Source organism: Rhipicephalus microplus, chromosome 7, assembly GCF_043290135.1.
Source record: "Rhipicephalus microplus isolate Deutch F79 chromosome 7, USDA_Rmic, whole genome shotgun sequence".
Lineage (NCBI taxonomy): Eukaryota > Metazoa > Arthropoda > Arachnida > Ixodida > Ixodidae > Rhipicephalus > Rhipicephalus microplus.
In genome coordinates this window covers 18454484-18478810 of record NC_134706.1, presented here as the reverse complement: position 1 = coordinate 18478810, position 24327 = coordinate 18454484, and the positions used below count along the sequence as shown (strand labels likewise).

The window sequence follows — 24327 nt, the reverse complement described above, 5'->3', positions numbered from 1 at the left end:
GTGGGAGACAGACGGTTAGGTAGGCAGACGAGATTAAGAAGTTTGCGGGTATAAATTGGCAGCAGCAAGCACAGGACCGAGTTCAACTTGCGGAACATGGGAGAGGCCTTTGTCCCGCAGTGGACGTAGTCAGGCTGATGATGATGATGAAGCGGAAAAGGGGTGTTTGGATTGCGGGGGAGACCGCAAGTAGACAAAAGAAGAGTTCATGAGAGGATGTCTCGCCGAAGTCTAATGGGCGGTGGGAACTAAGTGTTTTTCTTTAGCGTTGCCGAGAACATCCTTTGTTTCTTGATCAGAAGCGACATGTGAGGCGGCAAAGGCAGCAACTGCAGTCGCTCCCGCAATGTGTCCCACGAGTTTGCCACACAACGCGCTTAGAATAAATGTATCCCTAAGGGCGAGGACGTGGGAAACGACTTGGAGAGTATAAAGACTCGTTGCGACGGGCAAGCGTATAGACCGTAAGAAACAATCGTTGGCCACGCACGCCACAGCTTCGGCCTCCCACTAGTCAAGCTCGAACCTTTACAAGTCGGAAACAAAAATTACGGGCGGCTAGGGAATGTAACGACGGGTGCAAGAAAAAAAGCTAGGGGGAGGCTCTATGGGAGGAACTTTCACGTCGACCCGTTGCACGGTTTTTGTGTGGAATCGTTCATAAACAACAGTTACCACAGCTTCAGGCTGCTAGTTCTTCCCAACGTTGATTTAGTTTTTTTTTCCTCAATTGCCCTACGCAAGCCACCTCGTGAGATCAACAATAAATACCTTTAAGGGGAGAAAGCACACTTGACCGTATTTCTATGAGTGCGCGCACGCCGAGCCATTAATCTTATGCCCAGTACTTTCAGCGAGTAAGCTTCGGCACACAGTCTGCGACGGGCTCTAAGAAGGATGCTACTTCAGCTTACGTCACCATTCTGGATGTTCTGCGAAGGTCTAGTGTAGTATTCCTCAATCGAAGTGTGTAACAACCAATAATAATACACCACTAATTAGAATAAATAAAAATGACAAAAAAATAAATACAGATAATGAGTCAGGTGCACAAGACACCGCACTGTTCCTTCGTTGACTGTAATACTTTCATTTTCTTTCTTTCATATTTTCAGATGCGTTCATCTCAGTCCGGTCATTCATATTTGTTCAGTTCGATAATTATGGTTGTGTTTTTGTGGGTTTCGAATGTAAGCAAACAGTGACCTCGGGATTTACGTTTCTTACCTAATTCGGCTTCATCTCATATGTCCGATACTTTTTTTTGTATCATAAGAATCAGCTTATTTCACGACTGTTGTACAATCTCCGAAGTGGGTGATATGCGCGTACAAAATATGATAACACAGTAAACCCCTTCAATCAATTCATCGTCCGGTGGTTAGTCTACTCACCGAGTCCACTACCAGACCGCAATGAAGAAAGCACGCTATTTTTTCAGTGACACTAAAACTACTTCAATCTGTCATCTATTCAATAAGGTTCAACTTATGTACCTGTGTAAAACACTCAGCAGGTTTCTTTTTTTCCTGAAAGAAAGTTTCTTCTGCGAGAAATGTCATTATTGTCCAGTTCTTATGCTCACATGACCTCCAAAGCACCATTCCACGCTGTTAATCACGACATTAATATCAGTCACACTCGCTTTCTTCGGATTCCCTTTTGGCCTATTTCCCCCTATACCCATTAAGCATAAGAAATTTTTCGCCTCATTTCCCGCTATACGCAAAGTGCCTATAGATATTGAAAGTCAAAGGCGGTCGTGCCGGAACCAGACGCGTCCGGTCATCATTTAGGAGGATAAAACGGCCGATGCGACGATCCGTTTTGCTTCGGGTATAGTGCATCGCGTTTCTTCTCACAACACAAGCGTATCTCCTTTTACACCGAAAAGGGCGGTTGCCACGCGAGAACAAAGGGCGATGCCGACGACGGAAGACCCGACAATAGCTCATCGTCCCCAGCACAACAGCCCGAGCAGTACATGCTGTACGATATATACTGCGGCGTCTTCGAGGCACAGCACAAGTTTCGCATGAGAGCGTGTCGACGCTGACGTACACTCAGGGTGAGGAGAGAGTGGGCTTGCCACTCTATTGTGAAAGAGAAGAAGAGACGGTAGGGAAAAAAAGGCGTATAGAGACGCACATGGAGACAAAGACGACAAAGTCAAAGTTAGCGAGAAAGAGGCAGAGACGAATTGATTAAAGTGGAGGCACAGATAGGTAGACATAGGTTGTGGAAGATAAAAACAGGAAGGAGACAGACAGACAGACAGACACAGACAGACAGACAGACAGACAGACAGATAGATAGATAGATAGATAGATAGATAGATAGATAGATAGATAGATAGATAGATAGATAGATAGATAGATAGATAGATAGATAGATAGATAGATAGATAGATAGATAGATAGATAGATAGATAGATAGATAGATAGATAGATAGATAGATAGATAGATAGATAGATAGATAGATAGATAGATAGATAGATAGATAGGTAGATAGGTAGATAGATAGATAGATAGATAGATAGATAGATAGATAGATAGATAGATAGATAGATAGATAGATAGATAGATAGATAGATAGATAGATAGATAGATAGATAGATAGATAGATAGATAGATAGATAGACAGATAGATAGATAGATAGATAGATAGATAGATAGATAGATAGATAGATAGATAGATAGATAGATAGATAGATAGATAGATAGATAGATAGATAGATAGATAGATAGATAGATAGATAGATAGATAGATAGATAGATAGATAGATAGATAGATAGATAGATAGATAGATAGATAGATAGATAGATAGATAGATAGATAGATAGATAGATAGATAGATAGATAGATAGATAATGTCAAGAGAAGAATAGCGATAGAAAGCGAGACAAAAACACACAAGAAACATATATATATGTGGGGGGAGAGAGGGAGAAAGAAACAGCATATACAGAAGAGAGAGAGAAGCAGGTTTGTATAAACGCTGAGACAGGTGTACATATAGACAGATAGACAATGAAGGTGAGGTACAGTGATAAAGCAGAGAAAGAAAGAGATAATGGTACGCAGAGACAGGCACAGGAAGCGAGAGAGAGAGCAAGATATTACACGCCAGCGCTTTCACGTCGCACACAGGCAAGGACAGATGCAGGAAAACGCGAACTATGCGCAGCGAGCGACGAAAAGAGCGAGATAGAATAGATCGTTGCGGGCTCACAGCGGAACGATCATTCTGGGCGTGCTTATACGAGAAAATGGCAGTGCTGACGCGGCGGTGTCGTTGATACACAATGGCGGTCGTATGGGCCTGGAACAAACAGCGCTGCGCGACAGCGACGCGGAGGAAAGAGGAACGCGCTCCCCAATTTTACTCGGGGCGACCATTTGTCACAGGCACGACGACAACACGTCGCCATCACGTGGCGTAGTTCAGCTACAGCGTGAGCTGCGGGCAGTTAAGCGCAAGTATAAGAGACCGCCCAGATTGTTAGTGTAAGGAAAAGGGGGGATTGCGTGCGGTGGGGAAGGGGCGGCAAGATTAGAACCGCCTAGTGACCGCCTACTACTGACACTGCGGCTGCATGCGTGCGCCCACAGCAGCACCGACTTCAGCACGGCTTGGCTATCGTAGGCATCGAAGAAACTGTGAAGGGCGGGTCGTGAAATGGCGTTGGGGAGAAAAATGACAAAATGTCGACTCCCAAAGTGCTGTTATCTCATTCTCTCCATCACCGAACGTGGGCCACAGCGATTTTTCCCCGCGCCTGTCGATGAGCGCAGAGGAGAGCTCGGTCTAAATGTGTGCAATGTTATGGATTATGGCCGTCCACAAACAAGGGGTGCTCTGAACATTCTGGCAATTGTCAAATTCCCTCATGTTGAAATCCGCCATAGGCCACTCTGACTGGTCTATTTTGGTTGCATATTGGTCCACTCTGATCGATCCACTTTGACTTACCCACTTTTATTGACCGTTGGTCCATCCTGAATGGTTCACTTTGAGTGGCCATTGATCCACTCTGATTTACGCCCTCTGATTGGCCAATGATGCACTCTGATAGACTATTGGTGCCCCCTGATTGATCTACTTCGATTGATCATTGATCCACTCAGACTGCCTCACTTGTCCCCTGATTTATTCGGATTGCTTCACTCAGAGAAGTCCCCGGTGCACTCAAATTGACCAACGGTCCCCCTGATTTATTCGCTCAGATTGGTCGCTGGTCTAATCGAATCTAAATGGCCATCCGTTCACCCTGATTTACTCCCTCTAATTGATAAGCGGTACACTCTGATGTCCCGATGGGCTGCTAAGGCCTCCCTGATTGGCTTAAAATGGCACCTATGCAAAATCTCATACAATGGCGGAATTCGGCAATGTCCAGAATAGCACAACAGTTAAAGAAGCGCGGTGTTGTACTACCCGAGACAAAGTCTTTGGGTCCACGGGCTCTATCGGCAAATCTGAACTACTTCTTGGCCAAGGCGTGATCCTTCGAATTTCATCGGTAAGCTAATGAGGATTATTTTTCTGTGTTCGATAGCCCCATGTTAATTTATACTCAAAGATTGACTTCGCTCACATCATAGACATTCAGCGAATTGCATGCATTCTGGGAGTCAATTTCATGCGAGGCAGTGTGCGAGTAATTGCTCATGCAACAGTTTCGGCTTTGAGTCGAGTGCTGCGGAGTCTGTCGACGTGGTTTTGTAAGTACAGTAGTTGCGTGCATACCAGGCTACACGGCGGTGACACGCCATTCTGGTGTTCCTTGAAAGCGTCGAACTTTGGAAGAGTGACCCTGTGGCGTGTGCGATATATGGTAACAAGTTTTTCGGCCTCATCCTGATCTTCCTCGAAAAATGGCTGATTTCTCTATTCACCCTATACCAATTACTGATAAAGGCTTCAATACACCGTCGGAATCAACCCACTGCTTAAAATCGGGCGAGCCCCCCCACTCTAAGTGGTTATGATAAGGAAAAGAAGAGAAAAGCGCCACTGATGACTGCCTCTCCTTAAGAGGACACCTCAATAGGTGAGCACAGAGAGGATGTGATGAGAGTCACGAGAAAAGTAAGGAGGAAGGACAGAGAGTGAAAAATGTAAGAGAAATATATGAGAAGATGAATGCTACACATTCGATCCGCCCACCTCAGCGTGCGCCCGAACCACCGCAACACTCAACCGCCCGGAAAAGCTGCCGAGAAGGCCGGGGAAAATATTTTACAATCGGGTCCCATGTCTTTGTAACGGTCTGTAAAAAATTACTCTGAAAAGCCACATGCATTGTTTTGTGATACTGCAAATTTTACCAAAATGTCCCAGAAGATTTTTTCTTAATATAACCTGATGTCGTTTTTGATGAATTGCTTTCTTCAAAAGATGAACTCTTTTTTTTATTCAGTTAAGGCAGCAGACTACTGCTGCCACCGAAAGATGGCCCCACGTACACATGTTCCGAAATCCTGAAAATTATGGTATGGGAATGCCCACACAATTCCCCTCTACAACCCAGAGCACAGCACAACACTGTAGGGTGGGAGGCAGCGCTGTCCAGCTCGCATCCGAAGACCCAAGAGGCCCTCGTGAGACGAGCGAGGACAGCGGCCCGTGCCGATGGGATCCCGGACTAAGGAGCCCACTCACCGACTCTCCTTCCTCGGTCGCAAATAAATGTTTTATTCGCTTTCTCTCATCCTGGGAATTATTACTGTGAAGAAAGTAGGCTGGTCGAAACGATAACTTGCCATCGGCATGGGCCGAACCTGCTGCCTTCGATTAAAGCGTCCGATGCCGTGCTGATTAAGCTAAGGTGGCGGTCACCATCCCGCCGTAGCATTAATTGGTATATCTCAGCATCAAACTCAAGAGTGTTAGTCAACGCCGATCGTAGTCATGGGGTGAATATTACAAAAAAAAACTATTTCAAATACGATAGCCTTTCTTGGGATACCCAAACGCAGAAATTTCGGTCTGCCTGTCTTTCTGTCAAACGATTCAGCCACACCCGGCCAAAGTTTAAGCACTTGCTGAACGCCCAGCCATCTTCAACTGGCGACTGGGTTCGTACTTGTGAACGTGGTCGCCCAAAAGCAAATACTACGCATATCTAAGGCGCAACATCTCTACTTAAATATTAGTTGGGGTATTGCGTGGTTCCTTTACTAGCAAGTGCATGGGTACTGTTACAACTTGCACCGCCACCGACACTGGTGCGTAGTGCACCGAGGTCACGAGCCGCCAAGGTTGTTCGGTGGCGTGTTTCTCATCTCGCGGCTGCTTCTGCGCAGAGCTGATAGACGAGCGGACAAGACGATGATGAGTTAAGGCAAGGTTTATGGACAGCATAAAAATCGAGACGTTACATAATCGGCACTGGAGCCGACAGATTAGGGAATCGAAGAGCCGAGATGTCTTCTCTCTAATGCATACGTCGGCTGCTCGTCTACGCGCCACTTGGCTTTTTTTTTATAGGCCCCGGGCTATGCCTGACGTCACCAACGTCCAATCGGAATCGCAGCTGATGGCGTCAGCTTCCTCAAATCGGGACGCGCCGCTGGGTGGCGTCATGATTCCCCAATCCGGAGCCGCTGCGCTGGGTTGCACCCAAGGACGAGTGATGTCGCCACGCGTTGCGTAAGACTCGCCAGATTGGGTGGCGCCAATTGCATTATCGCGATCTTATCGGGCCCGTGGGTTGAGGGAGCTCGCCGTGCGTTGCGTAAGACACACCGGCACCGCCGGGCTCGCTCGCTGGCCTTGACAAAGATTGCCCTGGCAGAGGCAATGACGTTCGTTCTGGACTCCCAGGCGTAACAGTACGTAATTGTAAACAACCTAGTGTGTCATACAATGCGCTGAATATAGGACGCTATGCACGCAAACGCCCTCTGCCGACGGTATGGTTCTGCCACCTGGCTGTGGGGTCTGTACAAGCTCCGGCAGAAGACTATCATCTTCCGCATTTGCAGTGAGACATGCAGATCCGCAACCATTTTTTAAATATTTTAGCTGTTTTTCGTAACAACCCTCTGGAGTATCATTAGAATATTGTAACAAATTTTCGAGTGACGATTATTTGTACTTTTAATTATGTAACGAGCCACGAGGCTAACAGCATTGATGCATGAATTTACGACGAATGAATAAATGAGTAAATTACTCATGAATGAAAGAACGATTGAATATATCTGGTTCGTTTGCGTCTCCTTTTTCGAAAGCTCAGCGCTTGCCGCTTCTTATCATCTTATCCGGAATGTTGCGTCACACTGTTCAGGATAAGGAAGTACCGAACCCACGTTGATGTTAAAGCAAAAAAAAATGCCACGTAAGGCACATAACGATTATCAATCAGCGCCTAAGAAAAACATACATACATGAAAGGTGTAGCTGCTCTTATAGCGTAAACTGCGATAACGAAGAATCGTAAATGCGGCGATCCTAGATGCTGATACATTCTTGCATCAGCGAAGCACAGTTTTACCGAGACATGTCGTATACAAGCCTCCTCTCTTAGCTAGAATTCAGCGTGTACAGAGGAAAAGTGCCTAATAGTAACGACACAAAAGCGAGATGAGGAGGTGCTTGGGGTCGTACTGTCACCACCACCCCGCCCGTTAAAAACGGAGGAAAGGGGGAAAGGAGAATGGCCGTAATTCGTTTAAAACGAAAGGGAGCGCGACAGGGGTTCCGTAATGACGCAAGTGTCGACAGAGGGAGCAAAGACAAAAAGAGAAAGACAAGAAATGGGGGAGGGGGATTAGAACGAGCGTTTCCAGTGTATACTGCGTATGCAGTTCGCTACAGCAAGCGCAGCCCCACCATTTTGAGTTATGGCCCTTTTGTCATCGTATACGAAACTGCGGTGGTCGAGAAAGGGGGCTGTAACGTTGCTTCCGCTTGTACGAAGCAGACGACGCACGTAAGTGCCCGCGGTTTTTTTTTTTTTTTTTGCGAGATATTGTTCTAGTTTTCTTATATGCTGCCGGTTTACTCTCGTGTTTTAACACCAGTGCTTTCCCTCATAAAATGGCGCTGCTGAAGGCGTTTTTTTTTTTAGCGCGTTTTGTTTGCCGTACCATTGTTAACATAGGAATGCAGAAAGCAATAAATTACAAGCGAACACTACGTGACACAGCTAGCGTTGTACAGAAAATGTTCAAGAAGCCTTTCACTCCTTTTCCTTGCTCACGACATTGTTCGAACACGTGACCTCTTCAGAACAGTGCCCGAGGACGCGTGCACAAAAGCGCCACCGCAGGCTCTGCACGTGCTGTACGCGCTCTGTCACATGGGTTCCTGTCCGACATTTCCTCTTAGGCATCAATCCTGTCGCGCTGTCGTGGAACAAGGAATGAGTTTGAGGGAGCATCGTGCAATGCAATTAAAACCAACTGTGTCAGCCCGACACGAGATCAAAACGTCGACAGCCCTTATTCGGATTTCTGTACTTTGCGAAGATTGATGGTAGTGCAGGCTCAACACAGGGACAAAACTAAGGTACGCTCAGTACAATGGAGCGCTGTTTTTTTTTTTATTGAGTGCGCCTTACTTCTGGCCTTCTACGTAGCCTGCTTTACCATGAATTAAAATGCAATACTAACAAGCCCGAATCACCACCCTGAGAGGTTTTTAGTACTGCCGGTTAAATATTGTTTGAAATTCCGTCGAACACGCGCACTTCGATTAAAAATTACCGGGAACCAAAACCAAACCAAAAATATAATTTCTTGGGTAATTTCTAGGGTGAAAAGATCAAGTATTGGTTCGACCCTCATTGCTTCGCTGAGCCTTCGGCTTCCAAGGCTAGATGCATGACGCTATGCTCCCTCCAAATTTTTTTTGTTCTTCTTCCTGCAAATGCGTTATGTTTTCTTTTATTAGGGCGAAAGCTTTATGCACGGCATGAGGCACGAGAATACACTTTCAAGGTTTGTCGAAAGTTGCGGAGATTTCGCGAGGCCTGACTATGCATTGCGGGACCAGCGTCGGCATCAACACAAGTCATACGAAACAGTCAGTTAGTCAGTCAGTCAGTCAAGAACTTTATTAAATACTTCTGAGAAGTTTAAGTCACAAGTAAATAATAATAATTGGTCAAACTAACTAATATCGGGGGTTTTACGTACCAAAACTACGATATGATTATGAGAGACGCCGTATAGTAAAGAGCTCCGTAAATTTCGACCAAGCGTCCTTTAACGTGCACAGCACAGTGCACGGACCTCTACCATTTGGCGCCCATGGAACTGCGACTGCTGCGGCCTATAGGGATCGAATCACTCGATCATTCGAAGCATTCGATCAGCGTAGCAACTGCATGTTGCACCGAGGCGGACAACTTTGGTCAAAAGTCGCGTCATACTCGAGTGAATCTGCATTGCGCATAATAATAATCCTAAGGGCTTAACGTCAAAAAAACGTCAATGTGATACTCGGGTACGCCGCGATGGAGGGTTCCAGAAGTTTCGACCACCTGGGGGTTCTTTGACGTGCACCTAAGTATTAAGACACGGGTTTCAAGAGTTTTCGCCTACATGGAATATACAGCCGCCGCAGTCGAAATTCGATCTCGCGACCTTTGGATCACCAATCGCGCACCATATACACTAGACCACCGTAGCCGGTTGATTGATTGATTGATTGATTGATTGATTGATTGATTGATTGATTGATTGATTGATTGATTGATTGATTGATATGTGGGGCTTAACATTCCAAAACCACTACATGATTATGAGAGACGCCGTAGTGGAGGGCTCCGGAAATTTAGACCACCTGGGGTTCTTCATAACGTGCACCCAAATCTGAGCCCACGGCCCTACAACATTTCCGCCTCCATCGGAAATGCAACCGCCGCAGCCGGGATGTGCGTGTGTGTGCCTGTGTGTCTCATCACGTGATAATTACGTCACCTTAAGTCATAATCACGTCACAGGTCGTCAAAAATTGATGGTATTATGATCAAGAAGACGTGATCACATGGCGCGGTCAGTTCATATGGTGGGCCGGTCAACGAGGTTGTGCAAAACTATGTGAGCTTCAGGATCCTTTTGGAGGGGGCGAGAACAGATCGATACATCGACTGTGGATGTGAATTCATAGGGCCCTGTGGGTATTACTATTGTTTCTTCTTTCACTAACTATGTGAAGTAAAACCATTAGGTGAGAATCTATTTAGCTTTTCTATAAATTTAGTCTTGTGTTTTACAACTGTGTAGTTTAATCAATTACTTTTCCTTGCTTGGCACTGCTGCGGAAGCTCTTTTGAGTGTCATTCTTGTAGTACGCCTGTTCCCGCCGCGGATGAGTTCACCAGCCAGCGCGGTACGTAACCTTGTTACCAACCAGCCTGATCAAAAAACCCGCCGCTGATGTCAAGTGTCGCCTCCTATCCACTGCGTGCAGACATCGTCTCCCATGGCTTGTACAAAGCAAAAAAAAAAAAAATGTCGAGGCTGCACGCGACATTGAAAGCTGGAACGGTTATCATGCTTCCCTGTATGGCGCAGGGTCCCCTCACCGTATTCATCTTTTTTTTTTCCTTAGCTTCCCCATTATGGGCTCGGAATTGATGTTTACTTCCGCATGACTTCTCAGCTATAGACGACGCCCAGGAAAAAAGAAAAGACAGCGTAAAAAAGAAATGGTTCGCCTTTAAAATGAAAAAAAAAACGACGTGCTTTAGTAGGGAGAGTCATCTATCTCTTCCCCGCTGTTCAAGCCTTTAGATGACAGCACGGTACAAGTAGTACGTACCCGAAAATTGAAGTTTCACATTGTGTAATGACGTGGTAACTGGCTACCCTTGTCTTATTTCTGCTTCTTCTAAAGCGGGCCTCTTATCGAGTATGCGTCATGGTTTTGTGCTGTATATATACGTATAACCAAAAGCATCGTTCTGGCCAGAATTTTTTTACGGTGGACAATCTAAGAGTGAGGAGAGGAGGAGGACATATTAAGTTTAATCATTTGAAGTTTTCAAGCTTCCCGTTTTCAACTCGCATTCACAATTCAGGTCACTCGTTTTCATCATCTATGTCGCCCTTAGAAAACACACGCTTCGCATAACATTGATTCCCAAGGTACGTGCGATCTGCCAAATTTTGCACTGAGTAGCTGGAATCGTTGAGGCACCTGGCGAAGTAGATCTCAACTACGACCTACTTTCCATTTGGCCTCCGAGACTTGTTTCGGCCGTGCGACGGAACACAAAGTAAACGCAGTAGTACTCCTCACCTCAAACTCTCCGGATGGATGGATGGATGGATGGATGGATGGATGGATGGATAAAAAACTTTTATTGGGGTCCTGAAGGATTCCCCCCCGTTTTATAGGGGTAGGATCACGGGCCGCTCCCACGTTGGATAAAAAAATGAAAAGCAAATAAAGGTGCTGACAAGGCCGCCTCTCCGTGATGCAATAACAGGCGTAAAACCAAATAAATATAAATAAAAAGTTGTATAAAAGCTACAAAAAAGTGAACTACACAGTAGTACACCAGAGCGAACAATCGCCGATGAGCGAGTGTCAAAACCAGGAACCCGAATAAAGGATTAAGTTCACCTTCAAGACTGTTTTTTTTTAATAATGTGTTCTGTACGACAGTAATTATCGATTTTTTCCTCTCACCGTGTAATGCCTTCAGGTACGTCTTCCCGGCAGCGATGAGTTGCCTGGCGCAGGGATTGAACTTTTCCAAGATGTTCTGGAATGAAAACCAAAAAAGTACAGGTCAATACTTTCATTTGCAAATTTTTATTATAATGGTTTACAGCGCCTTTTGCTAACGCAGCTGGAGAGCAGAGTGGCAGGCTATGCCCCCTTCACGGGACATAAATTAATTTACGCTGACAAACTTAGTGAATGACACTGCATTTTTCTCATTATAGTTGACGTATTTTGGTCACCTAGATATCACTAGTTGTTCTACGTGCTAATACATGGTTGCCGAAGTGTTGATCTACACTCGATTTACCTTGCATCTCCGTCAATTCAGTTCAACATTTTATTCACAATAAGCAACTGTTCTTATTAAATTCTCTATTAATCAACCTGGTATTTCAATTGATTAACTTTGTTGCGAGATTATGATTTCTAATTATTTGGCCTCCCCTTCATGCATACAAATTTATTAACGGTGGACCTTAACAACCAGATCGAAGAAAATCACTCGTAGCAGCACCATCTAAGGCACGTAACACGAGTTTTTATTTCATCTCTACATAGAAAAACTATGACGAGAGCCAAAAGAGCATTCTAACTTCGCGAAAATATGCTTAATATATAGGTATGGGCTCGTCGGTCCACTTCACAACAACGGCGCCGAGGATTGGGAGCATAAAAAACGAAGAATAAGAAAAAAATTAACAAGAAGAAAAAAGAAGGAAGCAATAAGAACGCAAAGAACCAGATGAGTCACAATGTGAAAATATGAAATGTACGAACAATGCGAATAAGAAGAACAAGAGAAACCACAACTACATGTACACGAAGTTGAAAGAAAAAAAAAAGAAGCGAGTTCGAACGAAGGAGGAAGACATAGCTAGGCGCCGACAAATATACGAGAGCATCAGGAAGAAGAACCTTCTGAAGATAAAGAGAAAAAGAACTGTACGGGGAACAAGAAAATGATCGCAAGAGAGCAGCGTGCCTGCGAACTAAGGTTCGATGATCTCCCAAGCATGACCGCCGAGAACGTGTCTTAGTTTATTTCCTTTCTCTTTTTCCCCCCTTTTAGATATATCATTTGTGTTTGGTTATATTTTGCCCCCCCCCCCCCCCCCCTGCATGCCGCTTATTGCGTTCGGGCTCACCACGTCCGCTTCTCCTATTTTGGCGTTCTCAGCCAAGCCACCGGTCCCGAAAAACAGCGAAACCTCCTCCTGGGGCGGTGGTGGGGAACGCGGGCTCGAAATAGCCGCGGTGCGCGAGCTCCATGTGCGGTCCTGCCCCGCCAGGCCCTCGGTGGACACCGGGTGCCCAAGGCCCGAGCTAAAGCCTCCTTCAGCTTCAAGCGGTGCGTCAAGGGCAGTGGTGTCCGGCAGAAAGAGCAGTTGGCCCGACACCCGTACGTCCGTGTTGTTCTCGTTTAGCATTCGAAATAGTTCACGCGCTTTCACGTGACAACATGAACGGGAAATTTCGAAAAGTTAATTAGAGTGCGAAAACTTGACACGATCCCTCACACACGCACACACCCATGCATCAAACACACAGCGATACATGGGTGTGTGCGTGTGTGAGTGATCGTGTCAAGTTTCAGCACTCTAATTAACTTTTCGAAATGATCTACCAACTAGCCCAACTACAAGTTCTCTTAGATTACGAACGCAAAAGACACGGCTTCACGTCTTGGCATCGGGGCAAGAAAAAAAAATCAACTCCTCCTCCTGCCTTTTCGACTGTGACCTCATGAAACATACTGATGAATGTTGTACCAACGCCCTGATAGCAACCCCTTTTTTTTTGCTCGTGTGAATACGTTTAAATGCGGCTTTTTTTTTCGCCTGAAATGGATCTGTGGAATTCCCTGACCAGCAATATTCGCTTCTTACCGCTAAAACATTTCCTATAGTTGCAGTCGATGAACATCTTACTACAAACATGCAATCGACTTCATTTTCACTTTTACTTTGTAACGAGTGTTCTTGCTTTACAATTTGATCGCTTACATTTCCTTCGTGCTGCCATGTATTATATACCGACCCAATCCTGCTGTAGCCCTGAATGGGGCTGCGCTATATGTAAATAAAAATATTAATAGGAAGAAAGTGAAGGAAAAAAATATCAAGGCATCTTCGCACTAGGGGTACTGCCAAGGAACTGCCAAGCGGGGCCGCCTCCTTTGTTTTTATTCGGTTTTCTATTTCTTTATTTTCTCTTTATTTTTTTCAATTATTACATTTTTCTTCTCTTTTTTGTTTTTATTTATAATTTCTATGCGTGGTTTGGCCCGCGTTACGCCGAGCGATAGCAGCCTGCGGCATCCCGAGTGTTTAAATTGCTCCCCGCCTAAAATATACAGTCTATTCACATGGTGGGGATGATTGTACACGTGAGCTGCTGTACAAAACCGGGAGTCGTTTTTTGATAACTAGCTTTTTTTGTCAGATAGAATTTTTTTTTTCTTCTGTCCTCCGTTTCGTTACGGCAGGCTATATTGCTGTAGCCGACGAGAGAGGGCGCTGCATTCACATAGGAAAGGGGGACAAAGCCGATATAAACAACTACCGTATTACAACAGTTACATCATTAGTTTATAGGCTGGTGATGCAGATAGTAAAGCAAAGACTAACAGACATGGGTGCAGAATGAGGGGGTGCTGGGAGAACTACAAAATTGGTTCCGTAAACGAAAGAGGACAATCTTTTTTCATTGTTGCAGTGTATTGAAATTGTGGAAAATGAACTTAACACAGGCCCCTGTGGCTGGTATTTCTAGATATCAAGGGAGCTTACGATAGCGTGATGCAAGAAGACTTGTCGGGAATACTGGACACACTAGATCTGGAATATGGAATAACTAATCTTCTAAAGGATATATATAAAAGTAACAAGGTAGTTATCAAATGAGAAGAACAGGTATCTGGACCTATTGAAATACATCGTGGGCGTCGACAGGGATGTCCGTTGTCACCGTTGTTATTTAGGCTGTATCTACAGAGACTAGAAGCCAAATTAGAGAGGAGTCGACTCGGCTTCAGCCTCTCTTTTGCCAAGGAAAACACATTGAACAGTCATTACCAGCATTGATGTATGTAGATCATACAGTATTACTAGCGGACAACAAGAAAAATCTGCTGGGATTAATAGACATCTGTGGTAATGATAGAGGTAGGTGAAATTTGGAGTTCAGCGGGGAAAAATTAGCAATCATGTTTTTAATGATAACATAGGCATTGAGCATAAGACAAAGGAAGTCACACTAGAAGTAGTGGATAAATACAAATATTTGGCCGTACGGATAAATAACGGGGCTGAGTACCTATGGGAGCACGAAAGATACGTAACGACTAAGGGTGACAAGAATGCAGCTGTAATGAAAAATAGAGCATTGTAGAACTATAATAGATAAGAAGTTGAGAGAGGAATTTGGAAAGGTGCCATGGTCCCGGGTTTGACGATCGGCAATGCGGTCATGTGCATAAAATCAGAGGTTCAAACAAGATTGAAAGTTAAACAACGTGACATAGGTAGACTTGCTTTGGGAGCACACGGGAATACCCCAAATCAGGGGGTACAGGGTGACATGAGATGGACTTCGTTTGAGTGCAGGGAAGCTAGCAGCAAGAGAGAATTTGAGGAGCGATTGAGAAAAATCGGAGAGGAGCGTTGGGTAGGAAATCTTTCAGCTACTTGTACATGAAGACTGTTGATACTAAATGGAGGAAGCGAACTCGAAAATTGTCAAGCAACTATTTAGAAAACAGCGGAATGCCAAGCTAACAGGAAACATCGGTTAAGAAGAGGGTGAAAGAAACAGAGAGGGACATGTAGAAGATGGGAATGCTTATGAAATCATCACTGGAGACCTACTGAACCTTCAAGCAGGAAGTTGCAAAAGAAAAGATCTACGACAATTCTCGGGGTGGTTCTCTGCTGTTCGAGGCCAGAACGGGAGTATTTCGGACTATGACGCACCGAGCCAAATACGAAGGCACAGACACGGTATGTAGTGCGTGTGGAGAGGAGGAGGAAACGGCTGAACATTTAATAATGTTCTGTAAAGGTCTGCACCCTATAGTCCAAGATAATGGCGCGGAATTTTTCAAAGGATTGGGGTTTAGGGATAGTGAAGGCAAAATAGACTTTGAACGGGTAGAAATAACCAGGAGGAGGCTAACTGATTGATGGCTACAATCAAGGCGCGAGTGAAATTCAAACCTTAAACATAGAGCGATAGGGCTTGACTTTATGGCTAGGTGGCGTAAGCCACCGCCCGATCTAAAGGGCACAGCCGGATCCATCCATCCATCCATCCATCCATCCATCCTTCCATCCATCCATCCGTCCGTCCATCCATCCATCCATCCATCCATCCATCCGTCCGTCCGTCCGTCCGTCCGTCCGTCCATCCATCCATCCACCATCCATCCATCCGTCCATTCATCCGTCCGTCCGTCCATCCATCCATCCACCATCCATCCGTCCGTCCGTCCGTCCGTCCATCCGTCCGTCCGTCCGTCCGTCCGTCCGTCCATCCATCCATCCATCCATCCGTCCGTCCGTCAATCCATCCATCCATCCATCCATCCATCCATCCATCCATCCATCCATCCATCCATCCATCCATCCATCCATCCTGGTCATGAAACTCTTATACCGCAACTGTTTACCGAGAAACCGCATGACAAACGACAGCCAGCTTGGCGTACTCAATTAGTGCGCGCCAACGCAGCCGCTACGACCTCTTGCCTCGTGTGGAAATACAACCCCCCCCCCCCCTCCTAAATATATACTAGTAATAAATAAATGACAGACGAGGATACAAGGCCTGCGCACCCACCGGAGACACTCGCGTCGACACGTATACATAGGCAAGGCGGTGAGAGCAGAGCCCGTCAACTACTACAACCGCATCATCCACAGCACCGACACACCCTTAGCGCGAGTGCGTACGGAGAGAAACGCTCGCGCGAAGGAAACGCGATGTGGCTGACGCGGCCTCCGTGCTTCGACACGCCTGTGCACTCGTGGAACGGGAGAAGCGGGAACGCGTCTCGTTTAACGCACGACGAGTGTGTGCAGGCATAGTAGAACCGTGCAGCGGTACGAGTGCGAGGGTGTTCCTTTTAGGGGCGAAGCTCCTTAGGGCGTGGGCTGTGCGTCCCCTGTATGTAGCCACCTCTAGTTGAGTTCTTGCAGTGTTCACTAGATGGCGGTACCATCTCCTGTATGTAGCCACCTTTAGTTTAGTTCTTGCAGTGTTCACTAGATGGCGGTACCGTCTCCTGTATGTAGCCACCTCTCGTTTAGTTCTTGTAGTGTTTACTAGATGGTGGTACTTGTAGCTGATGATGAAAAGATGCAAGATGTTATAAACTAGAAAGCGGTACTTGTAGTTGATGAAAGACGCGAGATCTTATAAAATAGGAATGATGTCACATATGGCGCGTGTCATTGGTTGAAGGCAATCGTTCGATTTAGTGCGGCGACGTACGCTAGGGGGAGCGATGTAATAAAATCGAGTGGGCAAAATGTACGGAGGATTCATGGTTTACCAGGTTTACCTCCGGAGCTTCGCCCACTCATCATCATTCACTTCGTGGATATGGCGGCACTTTTTCGGTCGTGCGTCGTTTGGCGCTGCACGGCTTTCGCCCAGCAGCAAGCTCAGAATACCGTTCTTTCGAAGCCCGTTCTACTGGTCCTCTCCCAGCACCAGGCACCCAATGCCGTGTAAATCACATGATAGTGGGCACTGACGTAGCCAGGGGTGGGAATGTTGGACCTCCCTCCACCACCTCACTCTGCATTTTTTTTAAATTTCTGTATGTGTATATATACAGGCACACATACGAACTCACGAACGTACGCAACTATAGTGGAACGCACTCCCCCCTTCCCTCCCGAAAAAAAAAACTTCTGGCTTGAGTGAGTGAGTGAGTGAGTTAGTTAGTTAGTTAGTTAGTTAGTTAGTTAGTTAGTTAGTTAGTTAGTTAGTTAGTTAGTTAGAAGCAAACTTGTGGTGTGTTTATGACAATAGCGAATCTTTTTACATCACCCGAGGTGCCGTTTCACTCATCGAAGTAGACATTACAGCAGGAACCGAAATAGAACATCCGCGGTGTAACTATGCGCTATGTTTATGCGAGAAATGTGAGGTCACTTACTCGATGATTATATTTCTTTTTTCTCTTATTACTGAGAAGTCCCCCTGTGACAGGCAGTTTTTGTGAAATTTATGAAGAAACATCTGACATACTTCGCCTATATTGTACCTACGTTGGTGAAAGTAAATGACCACTTCAGTCGTGCATGAAACGTTCTTTGCTGATGCACTACCTTCATTTTGAATGCGCGCAGTCCAGTAGCGGCATCGGAAGGAGCCAGCTACCTCCAAACTCAAGTGTTCCACGTATTCATATACGCAAACCATTGATCGATCGCAAGTACAACGAAACAAAAACGAGTACACGTAGAAAATACGAGTGGGTACAACGTGTAGGCGCATTCTATTGTGGTAGACAAGTGGGAAAAATGGTCTCCCGAATGACGCACCATGGAACTGAGCCTAAACTGTCGGAGTTGAAAGCAACACCGAACAGAACGCATCTGCAAGCATCCATTGAATCGTAGTTGATCGCAGGCACACGGGCAGCTGGATTTAAGCTCAAGCCTCCTAAACGGGTGCAGCGGAAAAGGTGAAACTACCGCATTTCCGCGCAAACAGCTGATGCGATTAAAGCGTCGAATGGAGAAACAAAGTTTAGTGACAAGAAAGGAGATGCAAGAGTATGAGAGTTAGCTTGCTATTTTTGGTTCTGAATGCCTTAGAGGCTTTACCAAACTCGAAAAGTGGTCTTGATGGCATCAAAACGAGTTGATGCGAAAAGATCATCATGCGGTGACGTCTTCATATGACGTCGTCTTCACGTCGCAGGTCGACAAAATTTGTAACATCATCATGACGCGACAATGCAGTCACATAACGTAACGTCCCTTTACGGCGCCATCACCCGACATCATCGCTTGGCGAAATTTGGGCCGATCTGGGAGCATCTGCAAAAGCTCGTTGATGCAGCGAGCTTCCAATGCCTCCGATCGCGGAGGCAGTGGTAAAGCTTGTTGCGTGCTAACGCATTTTCAGTGAGGGGATCGATAGAATCGGCTGTCAATAAAAAGGTGGATTTCGCCTTTCAGTCGTCTAAGACTTCATCGCGAACAAACAGTGCAAGAGTATACAAAGGACAAAGCAAGGAACAGAGACAGGCGCTGACTTCCGACTGAGGATTTGCCAGAAAACAGACATGTATATCGGTATACTACATCACGTGAGCGCACGCAAACAGTCATGCAACAAGCGTCAAACAGATAATAAATAAATTTCCAGTTAATAACTCAGCGGTTGTTATTTTAATTTTTTTTATTGACCCCTCCTGCTCTGTTTGCTGAAGATAGATTATCAACTCGCCGAATCTCAAACTAGCAGATCTCAAACCGCGTGACCCGATTTTACGGCCGTTATGACATAGAAGTGGCATCAAATCAAACTCCTGAGTGGTTCGTCGAAGCACGCTTGTCGAATCATTGTCTATCTACAGACGCGCAAGTTAAATACTTGCTTCAAAATCACGCAGGAATTCCAGAACGAACCAGAAAGCCCACACCAGTTGTACGCTCGAAAGTTCGGTAGATTGCCAGACCGATGTAAGAGGGCATGCGGAAAACAATACACGTCATAAAACGTCTCGCGGTGCAATAGCACTAGACGCTTGCTAGCAGGAAAGCATGCGGTCCAGCACCGCAGACCCGAATCTGCTGCATACGCATGGTCTCAAAAACAAACAAAACCAGAAACCCGAAAGAAAACACCACAGTGGAAGAAACGGAAGAGGAAACAATGCGATGCCACGAATAGGGGAGAAAAGGAAATTCTCCTCTCGCCCCATTTCCTAAATGTCACTTCCTCGTTTCTTTTTTTCTCTTCCCAGTTGTCTTTTTTTGTTACGCCTCATTCTCGCACCATCATCGTGCACCCTGATGACGTTCTTGGCGTCATCTAGCGGTCTCTCTCTGCAAATGTGTCGCAGGACCTGCATGCACGGTTTTTTTTTTTTTCTCACTGCCACGTGCATTTCGCCGCCAGTCGTCGCTACAACTGCGACCCCTTCACGCTCTTCCATCTAAGATTGCTTTTCTTTACCTCCTCCTCTCCTTTTCTCTTATTTTTCCTTTCCTTACTATAACATATTTCTCTTTTTATTTATATTTGGCAGAATATAGGAAAGTACGCTACGGTAAAGCCAGCTATCCCGACATCATGACAGTAATGAACAGTTTAAACACACAAACAAGGAAAATTAGGAATAAAATAGGGAAAAAACTAATCAAAGGCACTATGTACATACTATATACATTACAGGGCTTATAATGTATGAATGACCACAGTATGTATGATCACAGTCCAGTTCATATATCGGGATCGCATTACTGCGAGAGTCCATACGAATAGCGGCATGGTATAATATGAACTAAAGGCACATCATTACATTTCTGTTTATTAAAAAATCACGAAGGGCGTTCACTGCGCGCCTTTGATTGTCGGAATGTGGCCACGGTTCAAGAATTTTTCTATTCGTGAATGGTGGTGTGTCGAGTCGGTAACGTGCGTCATCTTGCTCTCATTCGCTGCAGCGAGTGATCAGAGCCAACTATACGTCTCTCACCTTACTCTCAAACTCCTCCTCGCCCTCCTTCCTTCCTCCCTTCCCTCACGCATCACTATCTCCTGTGAGAAGAACGCACGGGGAACTCTTTTGTAGCGCAGAAGTGGTCGACCATCTTGTGCGAGAGCGACTCTATTGTACGTACATCTACCGAATGCGGACGCAACCTCGCGAATATATAGATGAATCCACAAGAACGCATGCCCACTTAACATACATGCGCTGGTCGCCGAACAACTCCTACTTCGCCTATTTACGAACTACGGCAGAGATCCAGCCGACAGAAAGGGCGCTTTTTTCTTTCATGTTCATTCATCTCAATTTACGTCCCAATTACTACACTATGATCTGAAACCGATAAGTAACGTTTCCTATGCTTATGTTTTTTTTATATTTGGCGGTTAATGGGAAGGTAGGCTACATTAGAGCCGGCTATCCCAACATCATAGCAGTAATGTACAATAGAAACCCACTGAAAAGCAAAATTAAGAATAAAACAGGGGGAAAAAACTAATCAAATGCAATATGTACAATACTGTATACATTATCGGGCATATATTGCATGAATAAGCACAGCATGGCCTAACTGCCATTAGGATTCGTTTGGTAGTTTTAAGTGTGAATACACTTTGTAAGCGACCCCAAACCATCCACCGCCGTCGGCGGCGTCCGCCGTCTTCTCTCTATCTTTAAAAGAAAGAGGACTTGGCGGGCCGCAGCGCGACGCTCTGCCGAATAAGCCACGGACGCGACGCTGATATCGGTGTCAGTAACGCGCCTTATACCCCCTCCCCCTTCGCTCGCTCCTCCGCTCTCCTCGCTCGCTGCAGCTGCGCGCGCACCCCTCTCTCTCGCGCGCCCGCCTTCTCTCTCAGTCTCCCGTCGAGAGCGGGTCGTGAGGGGGAGTAAAGTTAAAATCCGTTGGCATTCGCCAGTGAGTTAACGCAAACTCCCCCGTGTGATCAAATTGCGATTCCCAGGAACCATTACACCATAAAGGCACCATAGTGTGATTAATAAATATAATAGTGCGAATTAATAAATACGCCTCATGGCATCACCGCGTGTATTCGCACTTAACCATGTTCACCCTCGGGGAAATGCTTGGGAGTTTTTTTCCTGTAACGGTGTTCCGTCTCACACTCCTACACCATCCCTCCTCCTAAGCTCGATACATCACCTAACTCTTCCCATTCGGCGAAGATAAAAGCAGCAGCCCTCACTTCTACAAACAAAGGTTTGTGTGTTGTGCGCCGCGCTTGGAATCACCGTTCTGCTCCTCAGTGACCGAATTATCGTGCGGTGATAAGAAGCGAGAAGAGTAAACGGTATGATGCGTAGGCGGCCGCAGAGAAGGAAATACGACATTGACAGTCGGATTAGCGGGAGGCAACGAGAAGGCCTGTTTTTATCTGCAATCAAAAGAGAAGGGTGCACTGCGGAAAAAGATGCGACAAGGTCGCTTAAAGAACGGTAAAGGTGCGCGTTAAAGAATCCAACTTGGTCCATACGAAGCAGGGGTCCTTTACGTTGACAACTGTAAACGTTAGCGAACTTACCATTTTGCAAAAGAAAGCTTTGCGTCTCGCCTGTATATTACCACATCACTGCCACACCGCAGAATTGTTTAAAGAAACGCTGCATAATTCAGGATGCCTCAATATGTGATTCCGAACAAAGTCGTTTATGCAGTTTTGGTTTATTTAAAAATAATGATATGATTGCTAGAATGGCTAGGTTAGAGAAAAAGTTTCCTGCTCATTAGGTACCTCAACCTAAAGTGTGGTACACATCGAAAATGCAGAACAAGATACGGTAATCAAATGTTAACGCTTCACTGCGTATACACTTCTAAACCGCCTAATTAAGGAACATAACATTGGCATATTTCGTATATTACTTAGACAATTGCCATTACTGTTTATATAATGATGTGACCTGACGAGTACCTTTTTATGCCTGCATTTTAATCATTCATTGTTTCTTTTTTTATGCACATAGACAAAGAATTTTATTTTTGTGGTCCTTAGCCGCACGTCTTCTGTGCTACCCTGTGTACAATGGGGTCAGGGCTACGCAAGTTGTTCTCACAGCTTTTACCCCCCCCTCCCCCCTCGTAACATGTCTTTATTGCGAAATAAAATTTCATTTCAATACAATTTCAATTGTGGAGTATAAGGATACAACGGATAGTTCTATCGATTTTATTCCACCGCCACGGTATTGTAGTAGTTAAGGCACGCGACTGCTGAACCGTAGGTCACATGATCGAATTTCGGCAGTGGCGACACCGTTTTCGATGAAGGCGAAAATGCTCTAAACGCACGTACTTGGATTTAGGTGGACGTTTACGAACCCCAGATGGTCGAAATTCGCGGAGTGATACTACACGGCGTCTGTGATAATAATATCCTGGTTTCGGAACATAAAGTCCCAACAATTACCATATTGAAGTAAATTGAATTGAATTGGCTTTATTTCTTCTGTTTATAACAGAAAGGAAGCAGAAGCTAAAGGCCTTATGGCCTGACGAAGGCTTCTGTTCCAACGACAGTTCGGCACGGAGGCAGTACATAGCACAAGTCAATACAAAGTATACTGTACGGAACTATTCCGTCGAATAGTCATGAAATTAAAAGAACGTGTACAAAAAAAAGTGGAAAAGTGAGAATAAACACGTTATGTCTGCAAAGAAACAACAACAAAAAATGTTACATAATACACTGGTAGGTTATTTTGCCCAAGTGCACAACCAAAATTTGCAATTAAGACACAATATAACGTCGTGAACCTAGAAAGTGGCAGCACCGTTTCCGTACTGCACGGATTTGCGGATCACATCTGGCACACCCGCCAGCCTGACGGCGATTGTGACATCCGACGCGGCACCGGATAAGCCCATCGTGCAGGCGCGTTTCGCCAATCCAGCCAGGTATTGCATTGCCAGGTATTGCGTTGCTCGTCGCCGAGGGAACAGACAGCCCAGGTATGTCATATTGCCGTCGCCGGGTGCAATGAGTTGAAGGCATCCGGAATCAAGTGACGTTGGCGGCGGCGGCAAACATTTTGGCGGATTTATATCTCCCGTGTGCCTCCGAAAACTTCCGCGCCAGCGCGCGAACAGGTATAAGCGCGATACCGACGCGAACTTGGTGGAGAAGACTGAGGCGCAAAAAACATAACGTGAAGCAGGAAGAGCAGGAGAGAAGACAGAACAGCGCCATGTCTTCCCGCGGTTCTGTCTTCTCTCCTGCTCTTCCTGCTTCACGTTGTGTTTTTTTGCGCCTCAGTCTTCTGCACCAAGTATGCACCAACCAGCCCAAAAACAAGTCCGACGGGAACTTGTTCACAGAGACCCACGCTCATACACCGATTCCTCGCTTTCGCTGTAGGCCTTCGTGCCACGTTCTTAACTGCCACCGTGTGACTCGGAGTGTTGTCACAGTGTGGCAATTTAAAACTGCGTAGGACTTAAAATAAATAGCGAATAGCCAAGCCAACACTACAAAATTAGTAGCACTCTGGAATGCGGGCCCTTTAGGGGACTGTATTCTACAGTGTTGCGCACTTAGGGACGACAATCTGACATGGACGACCATCTTCCCCTGACTCCTGTTTTGATGTTGTTGAAGTCGCCATCGCCATTGTAGTAGTAGTTGTTGTTGTCGCCGTCGTCGTCATTGTAGTGGTTGTTTTTGTAGTTGTACTTGCTCTCGTCGTCGTCATCGTCGTCGTAGTGGTCATCGTAGTTGTTGTAGTCATTGTAGTAGTAGTAGTAGTAGTAGTAGTAGTAGTAGTAGTAGTAGTAGTAGTAGTACTAGTAGTGTTTGTTGTCGTCGTCGTCGTCGTTATTGTTGTTGTTGTTGTTGTTGTTGTTTTTGTTGTTGTTGTTGTTGTTGTCGTAGTAGTAGTAGTAGT

General features: G+C 45.6%; 1 protein-coding gene across 6 annotated transcripts in view; it reads right to left on the bottom strand.

Moving 5' to 3' along the window:
• Positions 1–24327, bottom strand: part of IRSp53 (Insulin receptor substrate 53 kDa) — a 347305-nt gene that overhangs the window by 137819 nt on the left and 185159 nt on the right. For all 6 annotated transcript variants that reach the window (XR_012884819.1, XR_012884820.1, XM_075868792.1 and 3 more), the window contains exon 2: positions 11652–11727. Coding sequence is in view for 3 of the 6 variants with exons in the window: in XM_037431494.2 (XP_037287391.2) it covers positions 11652–11727 (76 nt within the window). In the remaining 3 variants the exon portion in view is untranslated. The remainder of the gene's footprint in view (positions 1–11651; positions 11728–24327) is intronic.